Genomic DNA, 13,524 nt, shown 5'->3' with positions numbered 1-13,524 from the left:
TAGTAAATTGTAGTATTAGAGTAGTAATAGTAGTAATAATAACAATAGTAAAATACAGTAGGTCGTTTTTACGATACGTAGTAGGTTGGATAGAGAGTGCGCTGGTGATTTTTTCGTTTGTGGTTGTGTGTGTTTCCTTCTCTGTCAGTCTCCCCTCTCATTCGGTATGGCGTTCACACGTAAAGATACACAGATACATGTTCGGCTTTCGACGTTCTCGTCCTTTTACCTTCGCCCATCGTCGGCTCCATAGTAATCAGCCGGTACACAGCGCGTACGGGAGCTACGGCGTCGTTTACGTACTACACAACATACGACAACTTTTCTTTTATTCCATACCTTTATTCCTACGTACGTAAGAATAGTAAATACGTTCACGTAAATTCATTCGACAGTTCCGTCGTTGGTTCGTACGTTGATTCGTTCGTTTTTTCTACTTGTTCTTTAACTTGGCTATTTGTTGGCTCGTCGTTTCTTCGCTCGCGCATTCGAGTGGCCATGCGAGAAAGGGATAAATCGGTGACGGGCGGCTGGCGGCCATCTTCCAGATGACTTTTTCCCCTTTCTTCCGATAAGCGGAGTGCACTATGCCGTGAAAGAGAAACGAACGGGTAGAAAGCGAGAGAGAGAGAGAGAGAGACAGGGAGAAAAAAGAATAAGAAAGACCATAGGAAGGAAAGAAAAGGTGAAGAAGTAACCATTATGCGTTGTGACGTGCATTAAAAGAAAATATCGTGCTTATTTCAAGTACGACCATTTATCAAGTAGAAGAAGAAGACTATTTAACTTTCTTAGTGTTGAACGAATTAAAAAAAAAACGTCGGAAGTGGGAGAGAAAAATAGAAAGGAGGAGAAACAGTCGGTCGGCGTGGGAGTCGGAGGGGGCAAGAGGAGGAAGCCAGGAATCGAGCGAAGAAGAAGAAGAGGAGAGAGAGAGAGGGACAAAGAAAAGAGAAGGAGAGAAAAAACATCGAAATTCTTCCCTCTCCACCCTCCACGTTCTATTACCCTGTACATATTTACGCCTATCATGAGAGTTTATTTCTACAATCGTCAAAAATCATATAACAGATTCGACGGATCAATTAATAATCAGTCTCTCCCTTCGATCGCATTGATTTTCTACAAAAAATCCTCGGTAAAGTGCGCCCCATTGAACGGACAATTGTTGTAATGATTCAGAAAAGTTTGACTATCCGTGAGTAATTTTTACCTGCGGACATAACCTCGAAATTGTCCAGTGAAAACATTTTGGTTAAAAAGAAGAGAAGAAAGAAGAGAAGAAAAAAAGGAAAGAGAAAAAAAGAGGCCAATCAAATTCTTCCATAACCTCTCTCTCTCTCTTTCTCTTTCTTATCCGTTTATATTTGACAACGAATTTTGGACTTGTATTTGTAAAGGAGCGAGAAAACGGCGAGGTTTCACGGTTACATTTACAACAGGTACAGGTCGTTGTAAATTCGACATCTTTTGTGACCGACCACTCCTTCTACTTTGTCGTCGTCGACAGTTTTTCCTTTTCCCTTTTCCCTTTTCGTTTTCGTCCTCATTCTCGTTGTCATTGTCCTCGTCATCACCAGCGCGTTTCTATTGTAATTTTTTATTCTCTTTATCATCGTCATCGTCATCGTCATCGTCATCTTGTCATCGAACGAAAAACGACGACATCATACAATTTTCATTAACCCGTTTTCAATTTTTGCTCAGTCAAACAATTGTAATTAAATCAGATTTGGATTTGTTTCACTTTTGAGACACCATAACCTTTTCTAAATGAAACATCCTATTCATTGCTGTTTCTGTTTCCAGTTCTGATCTTTGAATTTTTCCAATGCTATTTGTATTTTCTTTTTTATGTATCTATTTTTGTTCGATACTAATACTTTTTAATTATTTTGATTGATCGGTTGTAAATGTTTAAGTTTGTAAATTGTAGTGTACGCATTATTTTTGTTCATACTGAAACATAATTCTAAGGTTTCGATGATCTTTATGTACTTTTAGAAATTGTTAATTTGATTTCTTCCTAAGTTACTAATCGAATCAATTTGATCATTCATCGATAAGAATATCAATATGCATAATGGAAAAGGTGCAAAGATGTAACTATGTAATCAGTTTCGATAAGCCAAGAACTCATTGGTTTGTTCTAAGAAGCTCGTGAACAAGTGTATTTAAAGTGTTATAATTTTATACCAAAGACAACTGTGTGTTGTGACTTACTCGAACAAGATGGATATCAGTGTAATAATGCAGTGTCGACTTTACAGATGGATAAACAGGGATGACTGAAAATTGTTGGAACTCTGGTGGTGGTGAGTCTCACTTTGTAATTTTGCATGCATGAAAATCTTTAGTTGTTAAGAGAATCTTTTCCTAAATTTATCTTTCTTTTTGCCTAATTGTTTTTATTTTATTTCTTTTCTTTCTCCTTCTTTATGATGAGCCTCGATGAAAGGAAATTTTATTGTTTACGTATATCTTAAACATCAAAAGTTACTCTAAAGATATCAAAGTAAAGTCTGATTTATTTCATCGCTCTTAGCACAATATACTTGTATAAAACTTCTATTTAAATCAGCATTACTTTTGTAATATTATTTGCCGTAACAAAGTTGACATCTTTTTCTGCTTCATTGAAAATAATAAGACACATAAATCTATATTTCTTTGCGCAATATCTAAGATAGATTAGATAAGCTAGGTATGAATTTATAGGATGACATTGAGTCTTTAACGGGCCATCTTATAACGCATAATTATGACTTAACATAATTTCTGATCATCGTAGGCCTGTAACATATACATATACTTTTACATTTTTAGTTTTTGACTTGCGCAATATGACACATAAAAAATCTTGCTGGATGTGTTACAAAGTGGAATAGGTTTTAAATTAATTCGATTATTATTTTAGTTGGAACAAACAATAAAAAGAGTTGAGCAATCTTTGGCTATTGAGATGATGAGCATGAAATAAAAGCCTCTTCGATGTCTAGATTTTATTTTTAAATTTGTAAATAGCACATGCTTGTTCCTGATGCATCGCTTTGTCAATTATTTTAATTGAATTGTTTCTTTTAATCATTGATTACAATAACATATATTCTAGATATAATTGTTTAACAAACCGAGATAGAAAATTGTAGGTCTCGGTTAGAAGTTTAAATACCAATGAGAACAATTTAGTAATCGTATATGATCTTTTGTATCTTAAAATACCTAAGATTGCATAACTTAATGTCCCTAAACATTTAATAAAATTTCATAGAAGAGAATAGGACATATACAAATTTGAGTATCATTATAATCATCTTTTTTTTAATTATATTATTTTGAAATTCTCATGATTTAATTATTCTCAAAATTTTAAATGAAACATTTTTATTAATAACTCAACTTGTAATGAAATTATTTCAAAGTTAACAGTTTATTCTTTTTTTTATTTTTTTTATATATATAAAGGAAGCATCTTTAAATTACTGTTAATTCATTTCCATCTGTTATCTCCACACACAATTCATTTTCTTTTATTATTATTATTTCTGTCATATCGAGACAAATACGTCCATCTATTGCACGTAATTACTATCGTTATCAACATAAATGGAAAAAAAATATTTCATCCAATAGATTAATATCGTACAATTATTTTATATGTTTGATAAAAAAATTTATATATCTTTTGGATTAATTATTTTCTAGTGAACAAAAAGAAAAAAAAGAAAAAAATTATCATTTATTATACGATTAAAAAAAAGAAGGAGAAGATGAAAAAAATAGAAAATAAAATAAAAGGAAAAGAAATAAACCTAATCCTCAAAGGGAAGCTTCTCGTAGGTAATTATCACGAAGCTTTTCGCCACCATGTTTTTTTCGTATTCATCGACTGCGACTGTCTAGACTCTAGAGAGTTGCGCAGGATCTTCTTCGAGTTTCTTAGTCTTATTAATATTTAATTAGCCTTCGTACATACACACGCGCATACCTTAAACATTCATTCTAAACATTGTATTTTATGTTCGCATAATTAAATTTTCAAATTTAAAACATGTTAAACACCCTCGTATCGGTAGAAAAATAATATTTTATTTCATTTTCATTTTAAAACAATCAGATGACAATAGTAATAATAAAAATAATAAGAATATGTGATGGAGTTAATTAAACGCAAAGATATAAAGTAAATTTATGAAGAATTCTAAAAAAGAATTTATTTTTCAAGACGTCCGATCAATCAGAATGGCTGTTGGGGATCAAATCTGCGATCAGCCATGTTTGTTTCGGTGTAGACGCACCTTTACGATAACGTTCAGGTTAAACGGCAAGTTTCGACACGATCTTTGAATGATGATGCGTATCTGTGTGCTGCTTATATGTGGATGATCTGTCTGTTTGTCTGTTCGTTTGTCCTATGTTGCTGTGTTTGTCCGTTGTGTCGTCGGTGTACTTACGTGCCGGGTTCCGTGCACTCCGGGGCTCATGAGCATTGAACGCGTCATCGTTCGATGAAAACCGTGGGCTATGCACGTCGAGCTAGCGCTAAAGCGACACTTTAATCGCTAACTGGTCGCGCGAGATGTCTCTTTCCTGATTGGCTCCGCCATGTTTTCGTCAAATTGCGGGCGGGAACGCCAAATATCTTACAAATTCATTCCCATCATCTTTTGCAAGAAATACCCTAATAATCGATATTCATTTTCATGTTAATCGCGTAAAGAATTTCATTATTATTCACAATTCTTAATGGTCGAAACAGAATCGTGTCTTTTGAAATTTTCTTTTATGCTGGAATCGAGTTGTTTATTCGCAAACATTTAGATTTGAATTTAAATCATTGGAAATAGTAATTATTATTAAACAAAAAAAAAAGACCCTTTCTGTTTGATCGCGCAGCTTTGTACGCGTCGATAGAAACTACAACTACGTGCATTCAATGTCCATCTTTACGCGCATGCGGATAAAAAAACTCCGGTTTGCTGACTAAGTACTGTCAGAATCGCAAATGTCCGATAGTTGGCTTAGAAAAACATAGCTTCATTTTTATGATCATTTTTATGGCGAGAGTAGAATTATTGGACTATGATGACGATGATGACAATAACGATGACAACGAAAACAGCAACAACAACCGCTACGACTCTTTTGCATATCGTTGATGAGGTTCGTTCTAATGAGGATTTCCATTTGTTCGTTTCTATTTCCTTTTCTCTGTTTCTGGCCCAATTGTTTTAAGGACGTTCGACCATGTAACTTGGATCGATCAATATTTCCAACGCCCAGATGAGAGAGAGAAAGAGAGATTCTTCTATATAAACTCGAACCCAGTAGGACGTTTCTGTAGTATAGTTCGAAATATATCTTCCCCTTCTCTGGTGTTCATTTATTATCGATCGAATTGTTGCTTTCTCGCAAAAGAAAAGATTCCTATGATAGATTAGGTACGATTATACGACATATGACATGAATTAAAGTTAATATTCCTATCAGTTTTTCAAATGAAAATATATAATACGTTGGGATTACGAATTCGCGTTAATCTTTTTATACAACATTTTCTAGAACAAGGCGGCGGCACGTCTCTATCTTTCTCTTCTAACGCAAGAAGAAAAAGTTTCGATTGGAGTATTCCTCGAAGAAGTTTTTTTCTTTTTCTTTTTTTTTTCATGCTCGGCAGATTGAAATAATAGTTTGTTGTTGTAAGTTTCGTTAAGTTGATGCTTGTGATATACAATGATGCAAGAATATTTGTTGTCACAATCTGTGATGAAAAAGATTAGGGGAGTAGCAAGATCGTAACGATACGTCCGGTTTAATATCGTTGTCGTAGTCATTGTTGGACATCAACGACGACGACGACGACGACGAAGACGACGAAGAAGACGTAGGAATAGAGGTCGTCACTTTTCAGGGCAGTGTCCTCCTGCGACTCGGCGCAATGTCGGCTGTGTTACCGATGTTTTGCGGAACCCAACGAACGGCAATCACGCTGCTCGCGACATTCCTCGTCTCACTGAGAATAGATCTACTCGGTACTCGTGAAATAATCTCTTTGGATGTTGTTGACTTACAGACTGAAACGTCTTAAACGAGTAGCCTGTTATTTTAGGATGCTCCAGAAAAGCGATTCTTCCATGTGAAACGTCCTCGCCAATGAACTTTGTTTTCTCCTATTCGTAAGTAAATTTCTATGATAAAAAGAAACAGGAAAGAGAATGATATAGCATAAATACATGTATATAAGGTTTGTAAAAACAATTATTGTTTGGTACAAACGATCAAATATGTTAGAAATCAAACTAAATGTTTAATATTACTCAAATAATTTGTTATCAATAACAACAACAACAACAAAATAGCTATTTCTAATTCAGAATTACTCGAATCAAACATTTTTCCTTCGGTTCCCATTATTAGTAAAACATTGCGGACAGATGACGAGATATTTCGTCTTTCGTATGTTATTAAAATAAATATTTGACGAAAAAAAATATCTAACCCCTGGGATACGGTTAGCAAGAAAATGTTTCGTCTGCATTGCGTTAAGTAACATTTTTGGGTATTTTTTATAGAAATTTTTCGGTAGATTTGTTTTTCATTTGATCGTGGAATCAATGATGATCGTTTGGCTGAATTTGTGAAGGAGAAAGGACGAAAAGGAGAGGAGTTAGAGGTTGTGGAACGATGGCGTCAAGTCAACCGTAAAATTTCTTGCTCCGGCGCCTTGCTTTTACATTGTACGTTCCACCTTCTTCTTCGACTCTTCCCATTGGTGGATTTTCTCACGTAGCTTTTAAAGGAAGAATGCGATACGTTGTCACTACCTTGGAGTATACGCGGATATTTCTGATAGAATGATTTGTCGTTGGAAAAAAATGTTTTCTTGAAAGTATTAAAAGTAGAAAATGACATGATGGTACAACGATGGCGAATTGGTAGACCAATTCGCGTTTCTTGGTTCTAATTTTCCTGGAGAGTAAACGATCGTCCTCCTGCAACAGAGTGGATACTTAAATAGATACGCGGAATGATTCAAGTATGTTGGAAAAGGAGTGTAGATACCAGAGAGGTATCATTAATTATTTTTAGATTCAGCAGAATTGTCGATCTCTCGTTGAACGTGTAAATCCAACGACACCGACTTTAATTAGCTGTCTTTTCTATCTCTCTCTCTCTCTCTTTACTTTCTTTGAGGTTATATTAATTGTAACTGTGAGAGATTCTAATTTAATAAGATATACTCGTCTAAGTATCTTATAAATTTCTCTCGACAAACCTAATTCTCACGCTTGCCCGTTAAAAAACAATACGTTTTTGCAACGACGTTTTTTGCTATCATTCGTCCGCCATCTTTAATTTTTTACAAGCTCCATCAACTTTATTTCAGATGTCGCTTGTGTAAAATTTCAATCGTTTAGAGATTAGTTGGAGGAGAGGGTAGTTTTGATATTGCGTGTACATAACGATTTTCCCCAACTTGTACGTATTTTCTTTTTTCTTCATTTTCTTTTTTCCTTCTTTTTTCTGTCTCTCTCATTGTTTTTCCGTTTCGTTTTGCGGTATACGTAATTGATCGAAGTGCAAAAAACTTGCTTGTACTTACTTACTTGCGATCGAGCTACTACTCGAGTACGGCCTCCTCGACTACTCGATTAATAAAATAACGGGGAACGAGACAAGCGTGACTCATTCTACGGTGCCTGCCCGTCAACGGGATTGTACTAAGAAACGACGAAAAAAAAAAATATAACCACGACGGTTTGTACTTATATATTTTTGTGCGTGCATGCGCGCGCGCGCGCGCGTGTATCTGCATATGTACATCGCGTTATTGGTCAAAAGTTTGCTTCAGATACATTTTTAAATATCTTCAATTGTTTCTTTTAAATAGAAACATTTTTTTAATACGACTATATATGCCATTAGTAATCATAATAATAATTATTATTATATGTAGGCAGAGATTGTGAAAAAAGTTCTCTGAGTTTAATAAAATTCAATTAAAATGAAAAATTGTTGTCGGTCAAATTTACTTTTATTTTTCGAAATGGTCTTGAAAACTTTTATAAAGTAAGCTCGAAACTTTTCAACTTTACCCTCCTATATTATAATATATTATCAATAATAATAATAATAATTATTAATATCGTTATTATGTTATTTGAATGGTAAAATGAAGTAATGAAAAATAAAAAGGAATAAAAATATTATCTTACAAACTTTTGATCGGACGTGTACTCGTACTTTGTCTATCTGTCTCTCTCTTTCTCTTTCTCTTTCTCTTTGTAAGTTTGTAACGCAGAATGCAATGCATGCCCATCCTTCTTTATATGTATATGTATGTAATATAAATGCGTATTCTACGTACGATTCACATTGAGAACGACTGGTAATGGTTGTGTGGTGGTGGTAAAGCTGGTTGACCTCGGAAACTATCGTAAAATCATATTTTTTCTAAAGGTTTTTCTTATACTTTTTGAAATAAATAAACTCATGAAAAAAAGAAGAACGAACGAAAAGAACGTCAATTCTAAAACACAAATTCTAATTTAAATATAAGAACTTTGTTAGATCGAGTTTAATGAAATCATCTCTCTCTTTTCAATTTTTATTTTTTTATTTTTTTTTATTGTTTTTTAATCGTCATTTGATGGATCTTTTTCAATCTCATCGACCTAGATTCTTGATTATATTATTCTCGAATATAATAAATTCTTATTCATTCTCGTTTATATATATTCTACTTCATATTTTGAAGGTAATATTTATGAGAAATATTAAGGAGATTCTTCTTCTCGTAGAACGTTGAGGATTAGTTTGATGGTTAAGGCGGAGGTGAAAGAGGTTTCAGGTGTTATCGCTTTTTTTTTACGATAAATCGACCAACGAGGATTCCATTGTTATCGATGATGCGGCACATTCTACAATCCTACTTCCTACTTATTTTGTTAAGAGGGCCTACGAATTTGTTGTCCGATAAGAGGCTTTCCTTCAAATTACCAAAAACGAATCAAAATTACTCGCCGAAAAGAGAAGATTCCTGCTTTTGACTTTTTATTCTTTCACGTTGGCTATCATCCTTCCATTTTTGTGTCACTTCCGACGGCCATATTGGTTTTTAGAGAAAATAATAAATCAAGTATCGTTCCGCATGAAATTCATTTCAGAAATTGCATTTTCTATAAAGGATTTCAATGAATAAAATAAAAGACGTACGTAAATTGTTACAATAATAATGCTTTCAATTTTGTGTCCTAATGAGAACGTTTGAAGCTTTCCACTTGTCGATAATTAATAATCTTGATTTTTAACTGCATGTAGGAAAAAAAGATAAAGTAGATCTCTTTCGTTTTGATGGCGACGCCATAAGTGAAATTAATGAAGCTATCGCGATTGACAGGCATTGTTCGAACGTTGCTATTTGATCTCTAGGGGACTAATTTGATGAAATTGGATCTTTAATAGGATAAATTTCGAATGTGAATTATTACGATACATTACATAATCTATGTGAATTATTACGATACATTACATTATCTATGTATCAACTCAAATCCCTAGTTTCCATTGGGAAAATGATATTTACATTATTTCACTCTGTACAATTTAGTATATTTATTGATAATAGGCGTACATTGATCATTTCAACATTAACGAACATTGAACTTTGATAAGGTGAATGAAATTTTGAATTTACTATCGAATAATCTTATTTCCAATTGGCTCTAATATTTCCCATAATATGTTTCCCCCGCTCGATAAATATTTTCTAATAGTTTCAATAGTTTTACTATAACAATCGTTATTAACAATTGACATTTTCATTTTTCCAATCAGTCGAATTTGAAATTGTATATGTTTAATTTTACTTATGCAACGTATAAGCATTTCAAGACTAAATTAGCCGTCAAAATGATTTTAACCAAGGTTATGAAGTAGCATGCGATTATATATAAGCTTATCATTTGTCGTGCGAAATAAGTTCGAAAAGAAAGAATTTAAAAAAAACGAGCGGGTTTAGTGGATTAGTTAACGTTCGTTTGCTACTACTCGTAGAGATTATTAAAAATTCGTTTGCGATTGAAATAAATTCATTCGAAAATAAATCGTATGTATTGCGCGAAAAGAAACAAAAGTAAGTATCGTTCAACGCGCCATTTTATTCGGCTTCATATTTATTCGTGAAATTATTTTTTTCAACGTATTTTTATTGGAAATATATATGTACTTCTTATTACTAAAAAGAAACTCAATTTTGTTTGTTAATATTTAATTGAGAACCACTGTCGTGCCGTAGAACGATCCATTGACGCGCGTATGTGGTTCTTCATTCTCTTTGCTGCTGTCTCGGGCAAGGTGATCGGAGAACACCAGTGACTTTCATTCCTTTCTTTTAACTTATAAATCTTTATCGTCATTATTTTATTTATTGTTATTAATTTCTTTTTAACGCGTTATTGACCGATTACAAATATACCGTTTATGTTGTTCACGCAAGCCACTTATATATACTCAATTATTTCAAATATAAAATTATATTAATCAACATTGCAGCGCTTAAAATGCAACTTAAAATGATTGCATTTACTTATATTTTTTGTAGTTAAAAGTAATTTGGACAAATTTTGAATATTTTAATTTCACTTATTATTATAGACATTATAATAATAAGTGTTTAATAATCGGTCAACAATGTATTAATAAGCATACTTATATCTTCGTAGTGTATAAGATAAGAAAACAACTTTGTTGAAGGATAGCAACGTTTATTTGGTCGAAGGTCTTCCGTGAAACGAGAAATAATATATATTTATAAATATTCTTAATGCAAGAGATTATTTACCATCTTATATAATGTGGAACTTGACTAGAAAGTAGAAAGTAGTAACAATTAGACCAGATCTCTGTTCTTGATCGAATACATGTTGTGTACCGTTTTGTCGATGAGAGACGTATCATGAATTTTTATAAAATTATTCGAAAATTCCTATTAATTTTTGTATGATCGAACTACACCAAATTATTTATGATATCAAATTTGAAAATTAATATTCTTAAGAACAAGATGCAATGAAATGTAGAGAAATATAGAAACAGGATCAAAATTACATCGAGTTTTAAATAATACATTTATGAAATTTTGCTGGCGTAGTATCAATTGCATTTACCACATTTTATAATAATTCATTTTATCGGTTATATTTAAATTTCCCGATTCGATCTGGAAAAGAAAGTTAAATGAGATTACGTTTCTAATCATTAGGCGACACACCCTTTTTTATACAATAATTCCTTTCGAACAGAAAAAACTATACAACATATTTGCACTAACCATTATACTTATTATACATATCTGATTGAAATAGATGATAAATGATATGCCATATCAAAGAGTAGTTAATTATAATAACGATCGAACTGTTTACTACCCACGGCCATAGTTTATTATGGTACGACATATCTCAATAAGTGTTTGTCCTTGCTCAAAAATATACGAATCGATTTTACAATTGCTATTTTCATTTCGTCGATATCTTCCTCGCGATAAAAATATCGAATATATTCATACTTTCTTCTCGTTAACTCGTTAATCACGAGTACAACAATATCAAATTCCCCCAAAAATTAAATTTCTAATTAAAAATAGTCATATTATCCGTAAGTTTCTACGTAAGCTACGTTTCCCGTTTAAGTTACATAATTTCCAATACTTTCGTCGATGTAACTCGCTCGCTTTTACATCTTTAAATACTTACGATAATTCGTTTAGGTAATTTCATTTAAATTCGTAATTCTCCAAGAGTTTTCGACTCAGATATAGGTAGTATCTTCCAATATTTATAATTACTTTTGGGGATTAGGAATGTTCTCGTTAGTATTCTTCCATCCTCGTTCGGTTGCTTTGTTTCGAGAAATACGTTTCGAGTAAGATTGTTGTCTCCGTTGAAATTGAAAAAAGAAAAAAGAAAAAAGAAACTAGGTATAATTCGTTCTGTGACTTGTTGTTGCAGGCGCTGGCGTCAAGATGGAGCACTTTCAGGCCACCCTGGACCCAAGGAAGCAGGAGTTATTGGAGGCCCGCTTTCTCGGAGCGAGGGTGAGCTTACATTTAATTTTGGTCCTTCCCTTCTTCTAAACGCGCGTTCGGTTTCGTTCCTAGTTTCGTTCCCCTAGTTTCGTTAGTGTTAGGAATATTAGTCAGGTTTAGGAAATAGTTCGTTAAAATATATAAGCGAGGCGATAGAAAACTACTCGCAGGAATGGAAGTTCCGATCGTCAAATCTTTTCAAAGATGTCGCACGGGGAAACAAAATAATGCGGGCCGGCCATATTGGATACGCGAATATTTTCGAACAACGCTATTGGCTCTCGCATCGGCAGACATTTTTTTTCCTCTTCCTTTCTTATGATTGGCGATGGTCCGTAGATTTTCTCTTTTTATTCCACTCTTTTCGTATAGATGCATAAATATATTCATAGTCGACCTAGAAAAGAACAAAAAAGGGGTAGTAGGGATTCTGCTCTCTTTCAAAGAGTTCCAGGCTACTTTGCGTAATGTCCCGAAGAAAATGAAAATGCGAGCTTGGCCGAGTGGCATGGATACGTCGAGTATATTGAGTTTCTCTGAAAGATTTCTATCGATTCTCTTTTTTCCCTTTATTTCTTTCTTTATTTCTTTCCTTATTTCTTCCTTTCTTTCTTTCTCTCCTTTTCAGAACAAACGAAATCACTTCGATCATGAATATTTTGTTGGTTGGAAAATACTTTTTTCGACCTAACTCTATTGAAATCAATTATATAAATATATATATAAACGACAATTCGAAATTGCGATTACACGTTTAATTAAGACAAACAAGTTTGATATACGTGTGTCTTGTATCAATTCGATTAATGTATTTCTCATCGTGTATAACGGAAGTTGGTATGTTAGAGTAGCGCGTTTAACGACCATTGATGTCATATTACGCGAACTTAACGCGAATGTCATTGTGAAAGCCTCGTTGAAAGCAGAAGGGAGAAGAGAACGCGAAACAACAATGTCGACAAGCAAGGATAATGCATTGGACATGCGCAAAACTCGAACTTTTCATTTTATCATTCGCTTATCTCTTTCAAAATCAAATTTCTATTTTCTTATTAACGCCGATATTTACGAATACATTTTTCTTTCTTTCCTATTTGGTTTTTTTTATTTATTTTTTTTTTTTTTTTCAAATCGATCAAATTATTTTCCATTCAATTATTGCATAATTATTTTGTTTTATTTTTAGCTTTAATAATTAACGCTAATTAAATAGTCAGATGACGATCCTCTATTATGTAGTTATAACGATCATTCGATAGAGAAACTTACGTGCACTTACGAATGAGTTGGCGAGCGTGACCGATCGTAAACGTATTCTCAAAATTACTATATTTTTTCACGTTATCGTATTTAAACAATAGATGGCGTGATCTGTATTTAAATGAATTTTTTTTTTCTTTTCTTCTTTTTTTAAATATTCCATTCAAGCGATTATC

The 13,524-nt window shown here is 33.2% G+C and overlaps 1 protein-coding gene and 1 long non-coding RNA gene across 10 annotated transcripts in view; one reads left to right on the top strand and one right to left on the bottom strand.

The window, feature by feature from the left end:
• The window catches only part of LOC122525531 (serine/threonine-protein kinase tousled-like 2), a 49,119-nt gene that overhangs the window by 2,845 nt on the left and 32,750 nt on the right, over positions 1–13,524 (top strand). For 2 of the 9 annotated variants that reach the window (XM_043648468.1, XM_043648389.1), the window contains exons 1-3: positions 612–1,442; positions 2,005–2,315; positions 12,012–12,097. In XM_043648468.1, the coding sequence (XP_043504403.1) occupies positions 2,285–2,315; positions 12,012–12,097 (117 nt within the window). In that variant the 5' untranslated portion in view covers positions 612–1,442; positions 2,005–2,284. Of the gene's footprint in view, positions 1–611; positions 1,443–2,004; positions 2,316–12,011; positions 12,098–13,524 lie in introns of those variants that run through there. The other 7 variants (XM_043648432.1, XM_043648423.1, XM_043648405.1 and 4 more) reach the window with 6 other exon arrangements.
• On the bottom strand, positions 161–429 carry LOC122525632. Its single transcript, XR_006305845.1, has 2 exons — positions 340–429; positions 161–283 (listed from the first exon to the last, which is right to left on the bottom strand). It is a non-coding gene; the product is annotated as an uncharacterized LOC122525632 (long non-coding RNA).

The sequence above is a fragment of the Polistes fuscatus genome, unplaced genomic scaffold (assembly GCF_010416935.1).
Source record: "Polistes fuscatus isolate 324 unplaced genomic scaffold, CU_Pfus_HIC Scaffold10, whole genome shotgun sequence".
In the NCBI taxonomy this organism is placed as follows: Eukaryota; Metazoa; Arthropoda; class Insecta; order Hymenoptera; family Vespidae; genus Polistes; species Polistes fuscatus.
The sequence above is the reverse complement of the archived record's forward strand: the minus strand, read 5'-3'. Positions and strand labels throughout refer to the sequence as shown.